The sequence below is a fragment of the Protobothrops mucrosquamatus genome, unplaced genomic scaffold (assembly GCF_001527695.2).
Source record: "Protobothrops mucrosquamatus isolate PMUCROS unplaced genomic scaffold, P.Mucros_1.0 scaffold2443, whole genome shotgun sequence".
Lineage (NCBI taxonomy): Eukaryota > Metazoa > Chordata > Lepidosauria > Squamata > Viperidae > Protobothrops > Protobothrops mucrosquamatus.
In genome coordinates, this window is record NW_015388515.1 from 264,608 (window position 1) to 289,413 (window position 24,806).

At 38.0% G+C, this 24,806-nt stretch overlaps 1 protein-coding gene across 5 annotated transcripts in view; it reads right to left on the reverse strand.

Annotated features, from left to right (window-relative positions):
* The window catches only part of ZNF346 (zinc finger protein 346), a 32,587-nt gene extending 12,821 nt beyond the window's left edge, over nt 1-19,766 (reverse strand). The window contains exons 1-7 of one of the 5 annotated variants that reach the window (XM_015824999.2): nt 19,661-19,766; nt 11,680-11,783; nt 11,485-11,580; nt 10,810-10,951; nt 10,125-10,358; nt 6,370-6,463; nt 2,326-2,682 (exon numbers count right to left, since the gene is read on the reverse strand). In XM_015824999.2, coding sequence (XP_015680485.1) covers nt 2,577-2,682; nt 6,370-6,463; nt 10,125-10,358; nt 10,810-10,951; nt 11,485-11,580; nt 11,680-11,783; nt 19,661-19,721 — 837 coding nt within the window. In that variant the 5' untranslated portion in view covers nt 19,722-19,766 and the 3' untranslated portion in view covers nt 2,326-2,576. Of the gene's footprint in view, nt 1-2,325; nt 2,683-6,135; nt 6,220-6,369; nt 6,464-10,124; nt 10,359-10,809; nt 10,958-11,484; nt 11,581-11,679; nt 11,784-11,874; nt 11,895-19,660 lie in introns of those variants that run through there. The other 4 variants (XM_015824998.2, XM_015825001.1, XM_015825003.2 and 1 more) reach the window with 4 other exon arrangements.
* Nucleotides 19,767-24,806: the final 5,040 nt, after the last annotated feature.

Consider the following 24,806-nt stretch of genomic DNA (forward strand, 5'->3'; position numbering starts at 1 on the left):
TAATCTCTAAAATAAGAAAGAGGATGCCTGGCTATTTAAAAAAGAGAAAATAGGCAAAAGGTTAATTGCGAATGTCCCATTTGTACTTAGTCTGAACCAAAATATTAATCACTTTATTGAGGTAACAGACTACTTATTCATCCTTGCATTGGCCACAACACTTAGCAACTGCAAAATAATTCAATATGCATTAGAAATAAAATTCTAAAGTCAGAATTTCATACAGGCAACCATAGTCTCCAAATGTTTACAGTGTAGACTGTGAAAGCTCACTAAGCATATCACACATCATGTCTCAAATAGTGCACAAGATGCTGGAGAATGAGAATGCCAAAACAGAAAACTTAAATGCTGAGAAAGAAACAATTGTTAATGTACACATAACCACCAAAAGTCAGAAGATAATATTTGAAGGATTATTCACAGGAAAACTGTCATGAGAAAGTGTCTATGTATATATATTTATCCTAGATCACACACAAAATTACTTAAATCCTGTTACTCCTTTTTTCTTGTAAAGAAACTATATTCTGAATTTACTGGAAATAATGAGATGCAACCTCAGAATACTTAACCCCATTAAGTCAATAAGAAATCATGAATGTAAACAGAGTTTTAAAACTAATCTTTGCTTGAATTGGGCAAAAATGGTGGAGAATAATTTATGCCCAAAGAAAACAGCAAAAGAGGTTTGCCAGAAATGATAATCAGTGGAAATAAATCATTATAGAAAAAAAGTTCTTCTGGTATACTTTGAATCTTACCGTAATAGTTCAGCTGGAGAAGTAGAGACACAAAGATAAGATTCTTTTAATTTTTTAAAAAATCAATGGGCTAAAAGGGAATGTGTGCACGCACACATATTAACACAGATATATGCCAGAGAACATAAATAAGGGAGCAATATTCATGTATTTCAATCGCACAAATAATGCAGATGGAAATAGAGGCTATCCAAAAAAGACAAAGATGCCAGGCAATACTCTCACTCAATTAGAAGGGAATGCAAATTCACATGACCTGCCACTACATAAAATAGAAGATACTACATCCCAGTTTTCATACCAAATTCCTGCCAACTAGCTTAATTTAGGAAGATTAAGTGATAATAGGAAAAACTATTCAGGACCTAGAAATGAGTTGCCTAGAAAGGACATGGTCTTCCTGTTCATCATGAAGACTGCAGATTAAACAAGCCATTGAGCAAAGGACTTCTAAATTGTCAGCAAGTCTTATGAAATGCTGCTTCGTTTGAAGTAGAACATTTGTTAGCTGGCCTTAAACGGAAATAGTTTTAAAGATGGGGTACATAAAGTGGCGACTATCTTTTGATACTCTACTTTAACAGACTTGGATATTGACAATTCTCCATTTTTGCATGCACAGGGAAAGAATTAATCTAATATTAGCAGAACTGATTATACTTTTTCTTTTCTAAAGAAAACATGCAACCAAATCAGCTTAAGTAGAATTCCCTCCTATGTTTTAGAAATTTATCAGCAAGAAGACAACAGAAATCTTAGATGCCTCTAAAACACATCATCCAATATCTAAGCTTCAGGACAGTTACTGAATTTACAAAGGTAAGAAATAAGAGAGCTGACACTGCCAAAAATAAAGTATGCCTCAGGGAAGGTTCACTTACAAACTCCACTTCTACCAGAGAGTCAAAATGCAGTTTCTGGATTCTCTCAATTTATTTCTGTCTGTTAGAATGACTTAAAGAACAAAAATCAAGAGCCTCCATCGCCACATGAAATGATTTCTCATTAACATTTTAACATAAAAAACTTGGGATACAGATAGGTTCAAACACATTACAATTTCTAGAAGAATGCCAGGAACAGAAAGAGTGCAGCTTTAGGGAGGCACCACTACTTGTACCAGAGCCCCCTCCTTCTTGTGTTTCTGAAGTTGATTATGCGTACTACTAACAAAAAAAAAAAAAACTTTACCGGACAGACCACCAGTTGCTCCAAAGCCAACATCTGCTGAAATACAAAGTAGTTTTGAATGGCAAAATGGGAGACTTAAGAAACTGCACACAAACCCTATTAATTCCAGCAGGGGCAAGATGAATACAGCAATGTAACACCTCATTCTAAGCAAGGATAATTAGTCCGTCCATTACACCCATTCCACGTCTCATAGATAACAAGCCTTATGTTACCCTGAATTAAAGAGCTTTCTTCCTAAGGTCGATCTCGCTCTGTTCCTGCATGTAGGACTTCCTTCTGCTTCTTCTAGGCAGAAGGAAAGGATGGGCTCAAGATGGAATCCCAGCAAATGCCAAGCCTTGGCGGGGCCAGAGAGAACCCCGTATCCCACCCGCCCCATCTGCTATTACAGTAAGAGATTACACAATGAACACTACTCTAAAGGACTGAGCAAATGCCAAGTAGTAATGATGTCCCTTCTAAATCCTTTAGCCAATAGTTGGTTCTGGATCAGCTAAACCTGTACACTGCAGACCAGGAGGATTTCATTTAGTCAGCGGAACTGTAATATCGTAGCAGGCTGGCAAAAGGGTTCACTTTTGAGCCACGAGCAATCCAGAGACAGCACAGCAATTTGCTCTAGAGGTCCTGGCTGAAATAGCTGTAGCCATCAGGGCCAGTGGTTTCCTCTCGTGTGTACAGTTGTTTCTGGTATCGTGCTGTAACAGGAATGCCTCCTGGTATGCTGGGGAGCGAGACAGGGAAGGAACAACATTAGTTGTATATATATCTACCTACTGGAAGCTTAAATCAAGAACAAAAAGATATTGAAAAATCTCACAAGATTCCAGAAGGAGCCACTTCAAAAGAGCACATGCAATTTCATGTTAAAAAATTGTTCTATATATTATAAGTTGGAGTTTGTGATCAAAAGAGCATATTACCTAAGAAGGAATATTGCGAACTTTTGGCAGAAAGTCTCTTCTTCAACACAACTAAAGCTATAACCAGAAACTTTAACTTTGCATGTAACAGCTTGATATTTAGAGGACAGGATTTGTCAGCAAAGCTGAACAATTGCCACAGGCTTATAAATTTGGCAGATTGCTGCATTACCAGCACTCAGCAATCACTTAGTTTATGAACTATTTGATATTGTGAAAGAAGATCTTTTTAACAGAGTAAATTAGTAATTTGGGTAAACCAACAAAAAGAGATAATAAATAATAACAATGTGATCTATAATATATGTTAGGACAGAACAGAATTTCTTGCTCTCTACAGCCAGAAAACGCAATAGGACACTTTCCTGAGCAGCATTTTCTGTGTCAGGGTGAACAATCTTTGTGTACTTATTCTGTCCTGAAACTTTTTTTTGGCATAAGAACTTCAATAACGATGTGAAATAGCTACACCGTGCCACGTAACTGACCAAAAATAGGATTTCTGGCCTTTTCAGGAAAGTGGTCTTTATATTTAAAAAATCTTTTTTATTGCTTAATTAGCAAGCCTAAAAACAATGGAAAAAGGCATATGCAGTTGGTTTCTAGTGGGAAACTGCCAAATTTCAGCGGCACAACAGAAAGGAGTTATGGGGATCCAAAAAGGAACATGCAGTTTATGGCTCTTTGAAAAAGTTTTTTCTCCAATTAGGTTTCACACCAACACAGGTTTCATAAAATGTGATTTCCTCAATTAAGCAACTTGCCATTCATTAATGTTATTATTTGTTTGGTTCTATGTGAAGTATTCTAAAAAAAAATCTGTCCAAATGAGAAGCTCTCCCATTGGCAGGTACAATTAAAAGACCAAAACTATTCAACTGATTTGTTCTGAGACAACTTGACTTCAGAGGACTAAAAACTGATTCGCTCAAGGAAACTGAAGACGTTTATTATTTATAGATTCATACAGTGTGTTTCCACACAGGCCCGAGTTCTTTACCAATAGCAGTTTCTCTACGTTACAAGTAGTCCTTGATTTACAATGGCAACTGGGACCAAAAAATCAACCATTGAGCAATGCAGTTATAATGTGTGACATCATGTGACTGCATTGCTCAGCAACAGCAATCCCTGCAATCCCTGTTACTATTGTTGTGAGCACCTCTTCAAAACTCTCTACTGGCTTCCAACAACTTATAAGAAAATGGAGAAGCCAGCAGATAGCTGCAAGTCCCAAGCAGCTCACAAGCAGGCTAGCAGGCAGATAAATGGCTGCTGCCCAGTGGGAGAGGAAGCGAGAGGTTCATGGGTGGCTGGCGAGATGTGGTATGAGTATGAGGCTCAGAGAAGCTGCACAAGGTTACAAGAATGGTGGGGGAGGCACAGTGCAAGTGCAGCAGGGCTTGGGGTGACTTTTGCTGTATGGGAACAGTGCGCAAATGTCCGGCGAGACAGTGCAAGTGTGAAGCTTGGGAAGGCTGCACAAGCAGCAGAGGAGGTGTGACGTGAATGCAATGGGACTTGGGATAGCTGCTGCCACATGGGCAGGGTGTGTGAGGGTGCATGATTGGCCAGGTACAGTAAGACAGTAAGCAACATTCAAGCATCCCAAAGGGCACAGGAGTGGTTAGGAGGCAAGCAAAGGCCAAAGGCATGAACCTATGTAGTCTTATCTCCTTCAATCCAGAAAGCACAGTCACAGCCCCATGAATTCCCATTTAGCGACCTCTTCACTTGGCTGAGTTGCTAGTCTCAGGGTTAGTGAGCGAGGACTACACTATCTCTACTCTGGCTGGATTATTAGTATCGCCGTTCCTGTGCTTACATTTGTTCCAGAGCATTGGGAGCAAATTTGGAGCAGGCAAAAAGGATGGTGTGACAACAGAAATTCAATTCAGGGAATAAAGAAATATCTGTTTAATGCTGAATGTAATGAATTATCAGAATCAGAATAGAGCTGAAAGGGACCTTGGAGGTCTTCTAGCCCAGCCCCCAGCTCAAGCAAGAGATCCTATACCATTTCAGACAAGTGACTGTCCAGTCTCTTCTTAAAAACCTCCAGTGATGGAGCGCCCACAATTTCTGTAGGCAAGCTGTTCCACTGGTTAATTGTCCTCACTGATAGGAAGTTTCTTCTTAATTCCAGGTTGCTTCTCTCTTTGGTCAGTTTCCAACCATTGATTCTTGTCTTGCCCTCTGGTGCTTTGGAGAATAGTTTGACGCCCTCTTCTTTGTGGCAGCCCCTCAAATACTGGAATACTGCTATCATGTCGCCCTTGTTTCTTCTTTTTTTTAGACTAGCCAAACCCAGGTTCTGCAGCCGTTCTTCATATGTTTTAGTCTCCAGGCCTTTGATCATCTTAGTTGCCTTTCTTTGCACTTTTTCCAGAGTCTCGACATCTTTTTTGCAATGTGGTAACCAAAACTGGATGCGGTATTCCATGTATGGTCTTACGAAAGCTTTATAAAGTGATACTAATATTCCATGTGATTTTGATTCTATGCCTCTGATTATACAACCAAGGATTGTATTAGCTTTTTTTGGCTACTGCTGCACACTGCTGACTCATATTTAAGTGATTGTCCACTAGGGCTCCAGTTACTATTTTTGAGCCAGGTTTCACCTAATCTGTACTTGTACCTTTTGGTTTTTCCTGCTCAGGTGTAAAACCTTGCTTTTCTCCACATTAAATTTCATTTTGTTGGATAGGGCCTATTCTTCAAGTTTGTCAAGATCTTTTTGGATCCTGAGCTTGTCTTCTGAGGTGTTGGCTATTCCTGCCAGTTTAGTATCAACTGCAAATTTGATGAGTTCTCCTTCTATTCCCTCAGCTAAGTCATTTGAAGAGTAGTGGGCCTAAAACGGAACCCTGTGGTACCCACTGCTTCCTTCCTTCCATGTACATGTAGTACCATTAAGGACTACTCGTTGAGTACGGTTTGTCAACCAGTTACAAATCCATCTGGTGGTGATGCTGTCTATCCCACATTTTTCTAGCTTACCAAGAAGTAGATTGTGGTCTACTTTGTCAAATGCCTTGATGAAGTCTAAATATACTATATCCACAGCATTTCGCTGCTCTACTAATTTAGTCACTTTGTCAAAGAATGAAATAAAATTGGTTTGGCATGATGTGTTTTTAACAAACCCGTGCTTGCTACTAGTTATAACTTTATTTGTTTCTAGATGTTCACAGATACATTTTTTTATTTTCCCCCCACTTTCTTCCCAGGTGTTGATGTTAGGCTGATTGGTCTGTAGTTTCCTGGGTCTCTTTTTTTCCTTTTTGAGGATGGGAACCACATCAGCTCTTTTTAGGAATATTCAACTGTGTGGCCTTATAAAAGGAAAGCATATTAATTCAATTTAATAAAGGGATGCATAACCTTTATTACCACCAAGCATTACCACCATACATAACACAATTCAGTGATCACATCTGAAAATTACATCAATTATTTTAGATAAAAAAAAATAAAGCACTTACTGGTTCTTGTGTTTGAAGCCACTGATGTGAGCTTGATACTGCTCTATAGAATTCAGTACTATGTTACAGTCATTGCAGGGATATCCCTTTCCAGCTGAAAATGTCATAAAATTTGAGCATCAAATTAACTGAATTAAAGAGCCAGGTCGATATAATTAACCGTAAAGAGACATTTACAATGACTCTATGTACTGTGATGCTAGGAATTCTAAGCAGTGTCACAGTCATTGCCAGTTTAATTTACACAGCAGAGCAGATTTCTGGTCATATATCCAAGTTTCCTATTTTTTAATTATAGCATCTGCATGGAGTTCAAAACTTAATTGGAACATTAATGCTGTGCTGTTTTCAGGATTTAAATGTATGTTTTCAAACAAACAAAAGAATTGTTACCGCGGTATATATGGGTGTGTTCAATCTGGAAATAGGCATCTGAGAGGAGATTAACATTACTGTCTTTCAAAGAGCTGCTCCCATAAAGCTCAGAGCCTACCATGATTGCAATGGTATTAAAAAAAATTAATAATGGGAGTACTGATCGCTGATCTCCTAAAGCACGATTCTTTATGAAAACTGTAGAACTCCTGCTGCAGAGCTATTTTTTTTTTGCATTACTCTCATTCTCAGATCCTTAAACTATACCAGAAGGAAAGCGAACATTTGTTGTTGTTAAAAAAACCTGTTAAATGGAATGTGACACAAACACACTATTCCAAATTGTAGTATTATATTTTTCAATTCATCTGTTTCTGGTTATGTTAGAAATATTTTCCTTAGTAAGAATTGCAAGCAACATATTCAAATGAATATTTTGCCATGTAGTTTATACTGAATGTTTGAAAAAGGCCAAAAAAAAAAAGACACATCTGTCAGATTCCCTGGGAATTATAATAATTTTAAAGGCAAGAAATATGTAAAGGTTCTCTTCCCATTCCAGAGGAAAAGAATGAAGAATGGCAACAGCGGAACAGAGAAAATGTTGATTCTTAAAACATCTACTAAAATCATTACAATGTGCTATATTTCTGAATGATTCCTTATAACTAACAAGATCAACCATTTTTAAAATCAACAGGATAGAAGTTGCAGATTAGACAATTGTAAAATTCTCATTATGGAAGCCTTTAAATAATGCTCCTCTTGGTTGCTATTTCCCCTCCTGTGAACTCCAGTAACATCCAATTATAAATCTATCTAATACAGGGGTGTCAAACTCGCCACGTCACATGATGTGTCACGATATATCACAACTATTCCCCCATTGCCGGAGCTGGGGTGGGCGCGGTTTCGGCATGATGCATCCGGCCTGCGGGTTGGCTGTTTGACACTCCTGATCTAATAGGTATCTTTTCAACACTAACAGGTAACAGGCCATGTGGACAGACATATGCACCACCCCTTGCAATGAACCTGTTTAGTTATTCAAAATGAATATTTAAAAATAGCGATGCTCTATTTATTCTGCTATTCATGCCTAGAAAGGATTAGAAATTTTCTAATTTTGGATATCAATATTCTAGAAAAGTGAGAGACCAGAAAACCTCTAGGAAAGCTACAAGAAAATAAATCATTTGAAGGCAGAAAGAAAAATAATAAAATTATAAATTTTGTGAAAAAATAATTAAAGGAATTCATTATTATTTCAACAAGTTTCAATAACTGTTCATTCCATCTACTGAGAAAACACATTTTGAATTTTGGGAAAAAAGAAAATAAGATTTAAGCCATCAATTTGTATTTGACTTTTTCCTTGGAGGATTTCAAGATTAGACTAGTGAGATAGATATATTAGTTATGAAATGAATCAGTGTCTGCCTGGCAAATTGTTATGGAAGCACAAGGTAATGTTTGCTTATCTAGTATTTTCCATCCATCCATCCAGGATTGCTGTTGCCAAGCAATGCGATCATCTTGCTTTATAACCACATCACTCAATGACAGAAATTCACTGCCATCATAACTTGAGGGCTATCTATACTTAAAAAAAAAGGGATAAATGAAGATAAATATTTGGGAAGAAGATGTTTGTGGTATTACTGGCACTCACAAGATTGAGTAGTTGTACTGTAAGTCAAGGATTACCTATAAAAACAAACACTTAATGGGTAATTAGGATGATAATTCTATCACAGATCTCTGCAAAGCAAGTAGGGAGTTGGAGGAATACAAATAAATGAATCAGAATCTTCAACTTGAAGTAAGATAAACAGCACATACAGAGGCACAAAACTGGGCAACCTGGGTTCTTATCAGATAAAAGGAGCAACAAATGGAAGTTAATCTCTCTGCCTGGAAATATTTCAGGATGGGATAGATGAGAATCATTCCAGAACCTCTGTAAAGGGAGGAACAGAGAAGCATACAGCTGAAGGGAGTAGTGTGTCTGAGGTACGCTCCTTCTGAAGCTTCAGTATGGTAATCGACCGGTTAATAGGAGGCTAGAGAAAATCTTTTGGAAGAATCCTCCAAATTACAGAATTAAATGCTAGGCTTAGATTAGATTGAAGCTCCATTCCACAAATTATTGTTTTATTTGCCATAGTTATTTTTAAACATTTCTTTAAAAAGATATTTTTACCAATTTGATATAATTTTGAGAGGTCTATCTTTCTGGTACATGTATGATTTTCCTATTCATTTTTATTTAAGCCGTCACCTGGGCAGACTATCAGGACACTCTGTTTTTATATTGATAATTTTAAAAATTGTAGTCTCATGTGGCTGCCAAGAATTTCCTATCCAAATTACTGACAAGTTCTATAATTTGTTTTTAAAAAGTATATTTTGCCAACTGTTAATTCTTCATATGCTCATTTTATTTTACTTACATCTTCATGAATCATTTTGCTTAATTATGAATTCTAGTTTACCTCTGAACTACCAAATGTTATCCTTATTTTGACATGCTTTCTACTTACAGTAATGGTATGGATCATTTGTATCACTGTCAACATTTAAATTTCCCACTTTTTATTTATTCTTTTTGGATACATTGCATGTACATTATTCCTCTTCATTTTCTTTCTAACAAAAACCTTCCACACCAGATTGTAGCACTATAAATACTGAAGCCATATTTTTGCAGCTCATGAAAAATTAAAAATTAGATGTAGAAATTCCCCCACCCACCGTTGTCTCTCTTAGCATTGGCCTCAGCCCTCTTGCTCTCCTTTTAGTGTCCAACTAGATTTGGGAGAATTTTAAAGGCATATGTGAGAAACAGAAGCTTCTTTACCCAAGCCCAGAATTTTCAGGATGTCTCGTCTAATTCTCCCCTCATCTTGAAGGAACAGTTCCAACCTAATCACTCTGCACATGAACACACCCACTGTGCAGAATATAAGAGTATATTTTGTTTCCAATTACATAATACAGGCAGTCCTCGACTTACGTTCGTTTAGTGATCATTTGAAGTTACAACGGCACTGGAAAAAGTGACTTATGACTGTTTTTCACACATAGGGCCATTCTAGCATCCCCATGATCAGGTGATCAAATGTCAGACTCTTGGCAACTGACTCAGTGATTCACTTAACAATTGTGCAAGGAAGGTCGTAAAATGGAGCAACATTCACTTAACAAATGTCTCACTTAGCCACATAAATTTGGGGCTCCTAAGTCGAGGACTACCTGTAACAAAAGTGAAGCAGCCCACTATCACGTAAGACATTAAAAACAAATGGTTAGTTATGGCATTATCAACATGTACAATGGAGTCTGTTCTTTATTCTGAAAGCCTTCTATAAAACACTCACCATTGGAGACAGCTGGTTCCTCGGGAGTTCTCCCATAGTGTGCCATCAGCTTAAGCTTGGTTTCCTGCTTTTTGTGTTTCTTGCCGACATAGTGTTGTTTTGCCATCAGTGGATTATTGAATGTAGCATGGCAGAGATTGCAGAATTTGTCTGGGTCAGAAGTGTTTTGATTCTCTTCATTAGAGGACGCGGTAGTGGGAAGAAGATTAATAGGCTCTTTCTGAATGGGTAAAACTGTTGCAAATATAATTCAAAAGATAAAAACAAAAAACAAAAAATTAGAGGAAAAATAAAAGCATATTTTCACAAAACCAGAACCACAGTATCCTCACAAGGCCATACATTTCCATTCTTATTCTGCATAAAGGTTAAATGTTCTTAGCACATGCACACGTATACAGGTTGCAAAACAAATAATCTGAAATAGCAAAATGATCAAGGGTATGTATTTTGTGTGCTTCTATCTCTCAGGCATTTTACCATTGTTATCAGTCATCAGACTTGGGACATCAGTGTGCAAACTCTCAACTTAATATATATATGCTCTTGAACCTTATTATGTAGAGGACAGGGACTGCTGGATAGGGTTTGTACTATAAGGTATATAAACCCTAGACTATTCTGATGAGAGGTTTTTTTTCCCACAATGCCAGGAGAAAACTCCTCTGTACCTTCCTGATCATACCTTCTGTTTTAGGAGAGTGCAGCTTCAGTTTCAAATTCTTGGCATGAGTCTTGCCTAAGTAGTGAGAATTAGCCACAACAGGTGAAGAAAAGGTCATGTTACAGATGGGGCAGCATTTGTTCCTGTCTTCACCGTTACTGCTCTGTTGCTTGTAAAAAGGAACACAGACATTTATTGGGATTGAAGGGACAAAAGGAAAGCATATCAAAATGTCCCATGTTCAAAAACTGGAACTTAAATGAAACTGTTAGCATGGGTTCACACCACTTTTTTACTAAATATCGTCCTCTTTATTTAAAGCAGAGAGTGAAATTAGCACAGAATTATTCAAGTAAAGACCTAATATGTTGTAAAATGGAAATAATTTACTAGTAGGCTCTTATCATCAAACAAATTGATGCAACAAGAGAGCGCTTTAGTTGAAAATAGGTTTATTATGTTTCTGTAGCAATATTAATTCACAATTGTCTCTGAATTGTAGTCTTCTAATAAGCTTTTTAAATTCATCTTCATTGAAGGCAGGATTAAATGTTTTTGCAACAATGCCCAATGTCAAAAATTCTCTCTGGAACATTATATTATTGGCCAAGACTTGGTGCACCGAACGCACCTGACGGATTTTCTATAAAAATAAATGTACAATGTGCTTATTCTTCTTTGGAGTGCTTACATTACCTGCTCTGTTTCCAGCTTTATTTTTTTATTCTGACTGAATTCCTCTTCCACATGGATAGCCATGTATCTCCGAACTTTGTTTGCATGCTTCTTACTCTGAAGGAAGATAACAGAAGACAAGAATGCTAAGCACACCTAGGGATCTTTTATACACATATCAGCAATTTCAACAGCTATCTCTAGTTTAAACCACACCTGATAATGAGCAAGCTTCTGAGATTCAGAGATGAGCACCGCGCTACATACTTTGCACTGGGTGTCGGTGAAGATGTGGCTATTTTCTTTGATCATCCGATCCACTGTAAAAGGCAAAAACATCATTACATACGTATATATACGTAAATGTCAACTTGTGTAAATAATTTAAAAACTACGAATTCTTGCAGTCACCTAGCAATCTTCACGGCCTTTCCAGAATAACACAGAACTCAAATATTCTTTGCTTTCTGACAAATATGAGTTAGATGTTCTGAAATGACAATTTTAATCCCTTAATCAGAAAAAAGCAAATACTTTTTGAGAAAAAAAAATATTTTACTCATTACATTTATTTAACTCAACTGAACAAAAAATAGTATCCTTGAGGTTGAGCTTGACTCCTGATGATTTCGTGTTCACATAGTTTCTTGGTAACAATCTAGAAATAGCTTGCCACTGCCTTCTCTTCCACTTGTAAACAAAATAATTTTAAGACAGCACAATTAAAGGCTCAACATTTCTTTCATTTTAAATATAATGCCAATGCTTTCATTAGTCTTCAGCTAAAAAAAATATCACCTGGTCAATGGAAGTCTTTCTGTAAGAAACTACATTTCTAGCATTGTTTCTGGCTTATAAATCTTCAACATTTAACATCTCACATTGTGTCAAGAACAAAAAGATTCATTTCATTGGCTGTTTTGACAATATGTGTAATGGTCAATGTAAGTATGTAACTATCCTACACCAAATAACCGCTGTGTACACATGGACTGAGAAGATGAAAAAAAAAAGTGTGAATAGAGAATCTCATCTATCATTGATCTGTAATTCTGTACAAACACAACCCATTTTACAAACTCCAGCAAATCACCACATTGATACAACAAATTACAAATACTGCTGTTAACAACATCAGGGGGGAAAAAATCATCTGAATTATATTTACTTGTGGCAGTAGTAGAACAGAGTAAGGATTACCCGCAGAGAACAAGAATTTGTGGCAATTTTATAAAGTTAACAGATTGTACAATAAGTCTTGTAGATTAATGTCTGCTTTGTCATTTTTGTTTTTATAAAGATTACGGGAGCAAACAGAATCCTGGAACACACGATGCTCATTTCTGATGCAAAAATCTATTTAATAGAAAAGATTCACACTTAATACCGGTAATAGGGAACAGCCTTTCTAACCCTGTTGACAACTGTTACCTGATAAGCATTCCAATAGCTTGTATTAATGATTAGTGAAAATCCACCAACTGTATCTCTTTTCAGTTTAGATTTGGACAGACATTCCCCTTACCTATTTTTAAACTTTGGAAGAGTCCAAAGTTCAAAATAAGGAAGTAGTTATATATTATCAATTCAGACAGAAAATATAAGCTATCTGGGGACGCGAGTTCTAAGAAGGTTGCCATTACTACATGTGCAAATAAATCCATGTTACATATGATAACATACAAATTCTCTACTACTTGTCACAAGAGGTCCAGCTCTTCTCACTCAACCCCTTTGCCTTATTGTAATCTTCAAAATTTTTCTAATGTCCAGTGCACTTGGAAGAATAACACCTGTGCTTATCCATTTTGATTTGATTTATGCTGAGGATGAGAACTAGACCATGTGTATTCATGGCTGGGATTCAGAGGAACTATTTATAGGGGATCTTATCTTTTCTGAAGAAGTCATTTTAAAAGACAGTGTTGAAGATCTCTTACTTATTGACAGAGAAGGTAAACTGGACCTACTGAAATGTTCTGATAATCAAGACAAATTCTTAGGCTTAAAATTCATTTTTATTTTGTAACCAGCACACTTGAATTCGAATTCTATCAAAAATAAGATCAATCCAATCATTGTGAAATCTGCTCATTACTGATGTAGAACTGTTAAATTCACACTTTAAATTGTGTCCCAAAGTGGACCAGTATGTCTATCACATGTAAGGTTAAAAGCAAGGAGACAACGTCTGGTATTCTAAAATAATTACAATGTCTGCAATTGTTTCTGTCCTTTCTTAGTATCAAATCTATGTCAATAGACTTTGATGACTTCATGCAGAGCTTCATAGAAGCTTCAAATCTACTGGACCAGGGGTGTCAAACTCGCGACCTCACATGTGACTTTTTTATTGCGACTTTTTTCCCATTGCCAGCAAAGTGTGACGCATCCAGCCCGTGGGCCGGCAGTTTGACACCCCTGTACTGGACTATAGTTCCTAGATGTAAGAAAGGAAAGTAATATCCTTCCAAGTGTTGAATTACAATGACCAACATTCCTCATCATTTATCATGCTGGCTGGATTTCTAAGAGCCAATATTTCAGCTGTAATTGAAAGATCTCATATTTTCAATCTTAATTTAGACCAGGGGTAGTCAACCTTGGCTCTTTTATGACTCGTGGACTTCAACTCCCAGAATTCCTGAGCCAGCACAGCTGGCTCAGGAATTCTGGGAGTTGAAGTCCACGAGTCATAAAAGAGCCAAGGTTGACTACCCCTGATTTAGACAATGATGATTTTACTGATTTTACACTATAACATTTTCCCAGCCCTATGCTTTGGAAAAAAATATTTAATTAATACTGAAGACAACTTGTAATCTTTCATTTTCAAGGGCCTAACTCACTATACCGATTAAATAACAAATGGTACTATATTAATTTAGGTAAGCAAAATGCAGAAAACCTATAGATTTATGCAGATACACATTAGAGGTATAGATATTTAGCATATATTATTAGAGGTGAAATTATCCAATTTGATTCTACAGAATGTAACTTAAGATGTAAAATTAAAAAGGCTTATTTAAACAATTATACCCATATGATTCGATTGAACATTCATTTCATTTGTTTATTAAATTTTTATGCCGCCATCTCCCGTATAAGGTGACTTTGGGCACCTTACAGGTTATAAAACAAGTAAAAAATAGTTAAAGCATTAACATAACACAGAATTAAAATATTATTAAGAACTATACTGAACTATACTATAACATGAATTAACAGAAGAATACCAGTACATTCTTGGGAGGGTATTTTTCTTAAAATGTAAGATAAAATACGATACAAAACTGCTCTTCATGCTGCTGTTTATATTAAAAATGATAAGAGAATATCAGTGATGAGCTAACTTTAATTTTGAACAAAATAACTGCACGGTCCACTTATGGTCACCTCCCCCCAGCAGCTTTCTATGAGACTGCAAAGGGAACAATATGCTCTTCCTATCTAATTAGCTAATGAAGAGAAGGATCAGGGTGATATGATAGCAGTTTTCCAGTACTTGAGGGGCTGTCACAGAGAAGAGGGGGCCAATCTATTCTCCAAAGTACTTGAGGGCAGAACAAGAAGTAATGGATTGCAGCTTATTGAAGAAAGATTCAATCTAGACTTTAGAAAAAATTTCCTGTCAGCCAGAAGAATTAATCAGTAGAACTGCTTGCCTCCAGAAATTGTGAGTGCTTCATCACTGGAGGTTTTAAAGAAAAGATTGGCAACCATTTGTCTGAAATGGCATAGGGTCTCCTGCTTAAGTAGTGGGTTGGACTAGAAGCCCTCCAAGGACTCTTCCAACTGTTACGCTCTATTTTACGATACCAACAGGACAAAAATAATTGGCTAGGTGGAGCTTAGAATATAAATAACATTTTAATAATTGAATAGGTAAACACATTTTGCCTTTCTCACTGCAAAGAAGCATGCCCATATAAATGTAAGAATATGTATATAAATAAATATCCAACTAGCACAGTAAACAAAACAAATACACTAGGAAAAAGTACCTTTCTGGTCACCAAAAGATGAACCCAACAATCTCTTCTAGGTAGAGCGCAATTTTTAGACCTTTTTCCTGTCCTGCAGAAGAAAGTCCTTGCCTTTCAATTGCACATACTGATTTCAGCTGAGTATAGTTCCATTTTGCTACACACCAGAAAAATTAGAAAACCAAACTGTGTGTAAATAGTTAGCAAATACACTACTGTTAACTGATGGTTCCATAATTTCTTAAATCGACTCTGATCCCGTCCTCTTTTATAAGACAGGACTGTTAGGTCTATCTTTCAGTAACAAGACAGGTAGTTCAGAATTAAGGCCTACTACTTTCTTGATCACTGAAGATGGAGCCAATAGGACATGGATATACTATACATTCCTATGGAGAGTCAATAGAGTTTAAAGTATCTTCTGTAGCAATATTTACTCGAAGGTTCAAACTTGTCTATTTTATGTTAAATGAATGCACGTATGTCTGCTTGGGTTACTGTCCTACAAATGTAGATCAGGACTGGTAGCTAATGGGGACAGTTCAGGAATACACTATCATATCCGGTAATCCATTGCTTTCTTCATCCATAACTCCTTCTCCCTGGTTTTGAAGGTGAGTAAAAGCAGCTTCTTCAATTTTCTTGTCAATTAAAGAGCCTGTCCCCACCAAGCAGACTCTAATACCCACTTATATCTGCATGTGTGCTCCATGATGCAACTGCATTAGTTTTTTGTTTTTTTTTGCAGTTGTCTGCCCACCTGGCAAATGACAGCATTAATTTGAGGAACATTTTCTTTGCATCTTCTCTATCTTTGTGGAAGCATGTCTTGTTAGTGGACCTGAAAACTCCAGCAACTGTTTCCCTATCCTGCTTTTTGCTCAAATAACGCTTAAGGTAAGATCTCTAGGCCAAAAGGATTAAGTTGGTCTTCTTTAATACTTTCTCTCCCCCTTCACAAGGGCTTAAGGATTTTTTTTCTTCTTTCTATTAGAATGGAATTAACAAATATTCCAAATATTTTTTTAACGAATCAATGCTTAACTGAGTTGTAGGCTCCTAGTTGGTAATCCACCAGCTAATCAGAATCAGCAATGCACACCCAAAGCCACAGAAGGTAAGTACTGTTAGTCTCATCAAGGGATGGTTCAGATGCCAGAAGGTCACTAATATTAGTGTAATCCAATGTTCACCTAGATCACCTTGTATCCCACTTGTGGAGAATGAGAGGCTGCCATAGGGTTGTTATAGTTGAAGAGATCTGGCACTTGTCCACTGCTCATTTGCTACCTAAAAGCGCCTCTGACTGATGCAGGCGTGAGTGCTCTTGGGTCTGCTCAAATATAGATCTATGAAGCTATAATATCATTTTTGCCCCAGCATTCTCTTAAATTCTTAGTCTCCAAATGGCTTTTCTACTGTAGCTGTTTTTGGTGTGCTCATCTACCATACTTGCCAAAGTTCTTCCCATTGCAGTGCTGGTACCAAATATTTATGATTTGTGAAGCTTCAGCTATGACTTGAATTCTTTCCTTTCTCTTTGCAGTCCTCAACGTAACGCTAAGAGAAAAGTCACTGCTTCTTCTAGTCAACAAAACTAAAGACTGAAATGAAGGAGTTTTCTCCATGACATAGGAAGAAGTCTTGAGAACTTCTTCCTAGAAGAGGTAAAGTTAAATCTTCACTATCAGCTCCATCTTTGGTAACCAAGAAAGATGCATTTAAAATATATCAGTAGCATTAAGTGCATCATTTAAAGAGATGAAAAGATTTCTAGGTTGAAAATTGGCAACTCTAATAAACAAAGAAAACATAGCATCAGGTACAATTAACCTTTACATTTCTGCATTTACTGCATCACCGCATAATTACCATCTTCCTATTTCATTTTTCCCACTTAAATTTCCTCATAACTTAATTACCATAGTAATCCATCCATCCTTCTTTGATTTGGTACCACCTCTACATTTACTTTTTGAGTTTGATTCTAGTGTGTAATGAAAGATTAAATGAAAGACTTGGCCCTGAAAAGGTTGGCTATTCCAGATTTATATATTATCTAAATCAAATCAGATCCATGGTGTTCTAGAACAGGCAACATACCCATAGAATTGTCAGCCAAGGGGCATAATCTGTAGCTATTACTATATGTGCTTAACTATTATTAGATGTGTCCTCACTACTGATTCATCTGTGATGTAAAGAGATTTCCCTGTAAGATATTAGCATTCTTCTATGATAAGCCTGCAAAGAAATCTGGAACATTGGCAGGAAAAAATGCCCATCTGGAGCAATACTATTTCTTTACCAAGTAACAAGTCTCTTTTAAGTTTTCAGAAATCACTTTTTCAATGTAACTCTTTCAGTTTCTAATTTATGACCTGTTAAAATATCTCTTATACTTTCCATTCCTTTTAGCACAACACAGTGCTTTCCAGACATTAGGGACAAGACATATCTCCCCAATATGTGTTGTAATCTGACACATTTAAAGAGCAACAATTTGGGAAAAGCTCTTTTGGGATTTCACTCTGGAAGTTCGGCTTATATGTACAATGAGATAGGCAATATATCAAGTAGGATAAAACCCAATGCCAGGACTAGCAATAGTCAACGAACCACACAAAATTGACTCTATTGATTTAGAAAAGATTATAAATATATAAGGTAGCTTTTATCCCTCATGTTTGGATTATAATTCTTATCAGCATCAGCTATCATGGCCATTATTCGCTGGAGATGATGAAGTTTCACAGGTTCACTCTTCTGGAAGATCCCAGGTGGAGGGAGGACGTTATAAACCACAGGGAAAGAACATTTCTCTCATCACACCACTAAACTTCCTGAGACACTAGTTCTAAAGTTGTGGACAAAGAGATGAGTGCCGTTTCCCTAGTACAGGGCTTTTCAACCAGTGGTACGGGTACCACCTGTGGTACATTGGCACCTGGCAGGTGGTACGCGACCATCCTAGAAAAGTGGTAGAGGGGGAGGGGAATGAGCTGAACCAGTGGCAGCACCGCACAAGCCTGAGCGAGAGATGGCTGGAGATGCAGGGCTGTCAGGGCTGAGCGGAAGCGCCAGGATCAGTACCGCTTTCCAGATGATCGGCGCTTCTTTGGGGCTGTCAGGGCTCAGTGGAAGCGCCAGGATCAGCGCCAGGCTCCAACTGGAGCTTGGCTCTGATCCTGGTGTTTCTGCTGAACCCTGAAGAAGCACCAATCAACTGGAATGTTGCAGCATCTCCAGGGTCTTGTGATTTACATTCAGATGCTTGGCAACTGATTCATATTTATGACAGTCACAGTGTCCCAGGGTCATGTGAAGTGACCAAAACCTGCTGCAACCACCCAGCAGACGGGGGGGGGAATAAAACCCAAACACTCCCCCACCCCACCCTAGCTGCCAATCCTCAACAGAAATGGTCACAACAATGAAAACCTCAGACAGGAGGAAGAGCACGGCCAGGTGGGCAGGCAGGTGTCTTGCTCAGCTGTGGCTTGCCGGGCACTTTTTTCAGTGCCATTGTAACTTGGAAGAGTCACTAAGCAAACTATTGTAAGTCGAGGACTACCTGTACTTTATCATTTTTTTCCTCTTTTTGGGGGGGTCATCAAGTTTTTGACACCTTGCTAGGCGACTGATGGTACTCAGATGTTGCCATATCCTAAAAGTGGTACAATGGGTGAAAAGGTTGAAAAGCCCTGCCCTAGTACAATGGAAACGGTGCACTCTTACACCATCTGAACAAGTAACGGATGGAGCGTTACGTTTCGACTCAAATAATCAGATTTCCGACTTCTTGTCATGACTAATTTTTGTTTTAATCTCAAAAGTGTCCTCGAATTTCGTATCTGCGGGCTGTCGCCGGTACCGAATGCAAACAAAAGTCTCCGGAGCTCAGCTTGGCAAAGAGCTGGAAATGTTGTGAAGCACCCGCGGAGGAGGAGGCAGAAAGCAATCCACGAGCGGGGAAGCACGTTTGGAGCGGCGCCCGTTCTGCACGTTTGATATGCGGGGGAAGGATCAGCAACCGGTCCCAATCCTGAAGCCCCGCCTGAGAGCGCGGGGAAAGGGCAATGGCCATCATCCATCCCCAAGTCCTACTTTTTTTGACGCAACACTGTACGCTTATAGGAACAGGTAGGAAGATAAGGTACAAGACACCGGTCCTCCGCAACAGCAAGGCAGAACCACCCCAGCCTCACCTGCCTCCTTTCCCACCGGCAAGGCTGAAGCGTCTCCGTTGCTACCCGCTTCGTCCGCCATCTTTCTCCAGCGTCGCCGCCCCCGAAGTGTCTGTCTTCTCCCAGAACTCCGAAATATCGCGAGAGGCCCCGAACCAAAGGGACGTAACAGTAACGCGAGAGTCCGCTTTCTCAATCGGGAGATCGAAAAAAAATCGAAGTGGGAGGTCTCTGTTCTCGCGATGCTTGATTCAAAAGCCTGGGAAATTGAGCACGTGACTGAAGCTGAGTCTTACTAGTGCCCGGAGATGGGCGGATGTTCTGCGGTTCCGGCGGGAAGGGAAATTTGCCTTTAATTCGGAACAGTCAACTGTTTAAAGTTCTTTAGAAACGTATATATTTCGTGCAGTGCATGAAAGGACTAATGAATTTTGGTTGTATATCTCAAATGTGCATTCTCATGTACCTAGGAATCCTTGTGTGAATTCTGATTAAAACTGTTAATCTGAAACCCTTGCGGGAGTGAAAAAACGATTATAATCCCATGTCATATTTAAGACAAGCACGGAAAGCCAGGAATAATGCTGTTAAATGAGTATAAAGAACAATGCCGAATTGTATTCAAGGGCAACGCTGGTCAGAATCCTAGAAGACTCTCATTTTCCAGTATTGGGAGGTAAGCGAGAGAAAAAAAAAGCTTCGAGAAAAACAAGCCACTCAGCCGTATCGAGTGCACAGCACCGTAACTCTTTAACACTTTGCAATAGTGGCGAATATCTGTAGCTCGGGTGTAGGATGAGGATGAAGGTTCATTCTCTGAGCTTGTGGGTTGGTTTCTGAATGTTTCGTTACCAAGCTAGATAACATCTTCAGGAAGTTTAGGGGATGGCACCGACATCCCAAACTCTGCTGAAGATGTTACCTAGCCTGGTTAACGAAACGTTCAGAAACCAACCCACAAGCTCGAACCTTCACCCTCATCATAACACTTTACTGCGGAAAAGAGGAAGGTTACAATCCCAAACCAAACGGCAACAAAACCAGACGGTCTGCCTTCAATTCCAGCCCAATGACCGAACCGAGGCTCGAAGGGACGCTCCCTCCCCAAAGGCGAGCGCGACCCAAGTTCCCGCCTGTTCACAGGGTACGCGGATCGTCATGTGACCCTTTTCCGCAACAAGCCCTTCATCTTAGCTACGGGAGTTGAAGCTCCCGGAGCCAACATGAATATGGGCAAAAGGCCCGCTGTTGGCTGCCTTTGAGTCTGCCGGCGAGAAGAAGCAGAGTCCGGGATTTCTCGTTGCCTCCTGGCAGAGTTGAATGGGGAGGGAAAGGGTGGGGAATGACAGAGGCCCGGTGTGGGGAGGGACTGGATCGGTGAGTAGAGTAATAATCCCTTCGTGCTCATCCCGACCCGCCAAATTCGCTTGACGATCTGCCTTTCGGTGAAATCTCCTGACATCTCGAGATCTTCTCCCAGGACTGGTAGTCCCTGCAGAGTGAATCCTGTGAGCCTGGCTTTTTTTGGGGAGTGGGGGGGGGAGGGAATTGCAATCTTTCTGGTTCACTTTTTCCGCCAAAGCAGGACGAGAAAGTTTGTGGGGGTGGGGGTCGCTGACGCAGAAATCGTCAGAAAAAGCTTCTCATAGGACAAAAGCTATGTGTGGTCTGTGTATGAATGTAATGTAAAGGCACAGCTGTAAGAGTCCTTTCGGAAATGAGCCTCCAGAGTAATAAGATTATCACATTTATTAAATCAATTGGCTCATTCGATTTAAAAGTCACGTCCTTTCGGCCCTTATCCTGCTTATTATTTAATCTCTGTGTGCTTCGATTACTTTTCTCGCACTGGTGTGCTGTTACTTGCTCTTCACATTCATGTGAAAAAAAAAATATGTGTTCCGTTTTTCTCCCTCTGGTAACTTACAGGATTTTCATACTATCCCGCGGCCATGATAAAAAGCCTGTTCTCAAAACTTTTACTTTTGGAACAGTGATGGTTGGATAACTCTAAAAGTTCCTATATTTAAACTATTAGTGAGAAAGATTATCCTGGAGCTGAAGTCACTTTAAAAATGCCTGTTCCTACCCTAATGTAGCCAACCAAAGAGGATAGAACTTTCTGCCTGTCTGATATCTTTATATAAAAATAGGAATAAAACCCATTATCTGTGGCTTATTTGCACTTGCAGTCCTTCAGGCTATATTGTACAAAAATACTAACTGGGAAACTTAGATATTTTTCAATATTCTCTTAAGTTTTCGTTTTAATATCAAAACAGCAACACTTTCATTAGTATCTCTTTCAAGATGTTTTCCAGTTTGTTTACATGCTGTTGTATGTCATAGTTGAGGTTAATAAATCACATGTGCAATTTAAGAGAACAAGCCAAATAGCAGCCTTCTTTTAGAATACGGGTATTCTTTTTCCTATACCCTGTCCTTGAGTTTGTAAATAGTAAATAGTACTACAAGAGGCCATTAGAACAATTATGCAAAGAAGAAGAAAAGTGGCTAATGTTTTTTTAAAAATGAAATGAATATTCTCAATCATTTCCCATAAACAGAACAGTTTGTTTCAAGGAGAAAAATAATTTTGAGCATCCACAGAATTAAAATTCTGACAGTTAAACACTATACTTAATTGTACCTAGAAAAGTACCTAGATTTGTGGAAGCTAGTTTAAAAATATTTCTTGCAAAATGCATTAGGGAAAGTGGGAAATCATGTTCAGTGAGGGAAATGTTGATTAGCTATTAGAAGTTGTGTAGTGATGACTATTGCAGAATAACACTTTCAAATTATACCTTATTTTCTAGCCTCTAGCTATTTCTTAAAATAAGTAAATAGCCACAAGATATGACTTGTTATTTTAACTTTTTTGGTAGTTTATATGAACATTAGTAGTTTGTGGATACAGGCAAGTTCAAAATAGAATACGTTGTAATAATTAGAGAATCTGGAGGATGCTAATCAGCTTGAAAAGAAAAATTCAAAGAAAAGATCTTCCAGGGAAATACTGATTTATTGTATTTATTCAAACAGTGTTTAAAGTTGAACTCAAGAGACATCAATTTTGTTGAATGTATCTTGGTTGCTCTTTGATTTTCAATAATGTTGGGAAATTTTTCATTTGGGCCTTGATTGCATGGAAAAGTTCTTTGTCTTTTTCTTCCTTTTCTGGAATTAGGTAGATGGTACGTCCTAGCCAACTTTGACTGATTTTAAAAAAGCAAACAGCACCGAAGTTTATTAGTAGTTGAATGAATTATATATTTATTTATTTGTCAAATTTAGACACCACCTATTTCACAGAGTAAAATGGGAGACTGAGTGGGAGAACTTCAGTAAATTCCAGAACTATGGGCTAGACTGGGAAATTGAAGCAGGAAATGAGAAGCTATTTGTGCATTTTTGATACTTCGCACTGGATTGCAAAGCTGAGTTGTTCTGGAGATAAGATGAGAGGGAACTACATGTATGCCAACCTAGGAAATACAGGATGTAATAATGCATTCATATATAAAATGTATATGTATATGAATATAAAATATTTATATAAATAAATAATTATAAAATATATATAGTATAGTATATAATATATATATACAGGTAGTCCTTGACTTACAACTTCAATTGAGCCCAAAATTTCTGTTGCTAAGCAAAACATTTAAGTGATTTTTGCCCCATTTTACGACCTTTCTTGCCACAGTAGTTAAGTGAATCACTGCAGTTGTTAAGTGAATCTGGCTTCCCCATTGATTTTGCTTGTCAGACGGTCACAAAAGGTGATTACATGACTCTGGGGCACTGCAACTGATCCAGCAGTTTGAAAGCGGGCGATCGTGAATAGATGGGTACCACTTCGGTGGGCAGGGTTAGTGGAGGCATGAAAAGGCCCCCAACTGGGTGTCCTCTGGGCAATGGTGATGTCACCGGCTAATCCTTTCAGCCCAGAAGTGCTTTGGCGCTCCCGACATGATGGTAGTACTATAGTTGCCAAGTGTCTGAATTTTGATCATGTGACCTTGGGGATGCTTCAATAGTCATAAGTATGAAAAATTGTCATAAGTCACTTTTTCAGTACCATTGTAACTTTGAACGGTCACTAAATGAACTGTTGAAAGTTGAGGACTACCTGTACACAGAATAAATCTGCCTGCAACTGCAATGTAGAAGGTCCAAGAAGGCAGAAGAAGGCAGGAAACTGTTCATTTACAGGACATCATATAGGTATACCAGGCAGTACAATTGCACATTGAGAGGCCGAGCGTACACCATTTTGATGCTGCCCTGTCCTGTGTGTTTGTGCTAATCTTGTGTTTAGTTTGTGGTGTTCTTTCTTTGGTAGTGACTAAATTACTGTAGTGTGTGAAATTAAGCAAAAGCATGTATGTGCATGTTTTTTATACTTGGTTGGACTAATGAAAAGCCTCTTGGAATGTAACCTGTTTGTCAAGACAGAACCACCATATATAATATACTTAGAAAAAATAGACAATTTAAAATCTGTTGATCATTGAATTATTTCCATTGAGCAAAACAACAATTTTCAAAAATTCATGAGGTTCAAAAGTCCAGTTACTAATGGACAAAATGATCCTTAAAAGTCAAAGAAAAACCTTTTTATGGCTCAGGTACACTATAGAAAGACATTTCCACTTAATATGATCAGAAAATGCATAGAAATTTTGTGGTTTATAAAAACATTATTTGAAAGAATGAATGCACGGAAAAATAAAAAAGAGATGAGAAAAGTCAGAATTAGCAATGAAATATTCCATGGTGACCTCTTTGTTTTAGCAATGATACTTTTTACAGATACTTTAAACAGAATCAAATATAAATATCAACTATCAAATGTCCAAAAATAATTCATTTGCTATACATGGATAACCTAAAATAATTTGCAAAATAAAAAATAGAATTTGAACCTCTACTTTATATTACCTATATATTCACCAATTCAGTCTAGGTAAGTGTACTTATTACTGAAGAAGATGGAAGCTAATGAATGGCAATACTATAAGACAATTGGTGTCAGAAGGAGGATATAAATATTTAGAATTAATGTAGGCCTCTGCTTACATGACTGCTAAGAAAATATTAGCTCTAATTATATAACATGAATCTGAAAAATTTAAATAGAGGGAACATAAGTAAACCT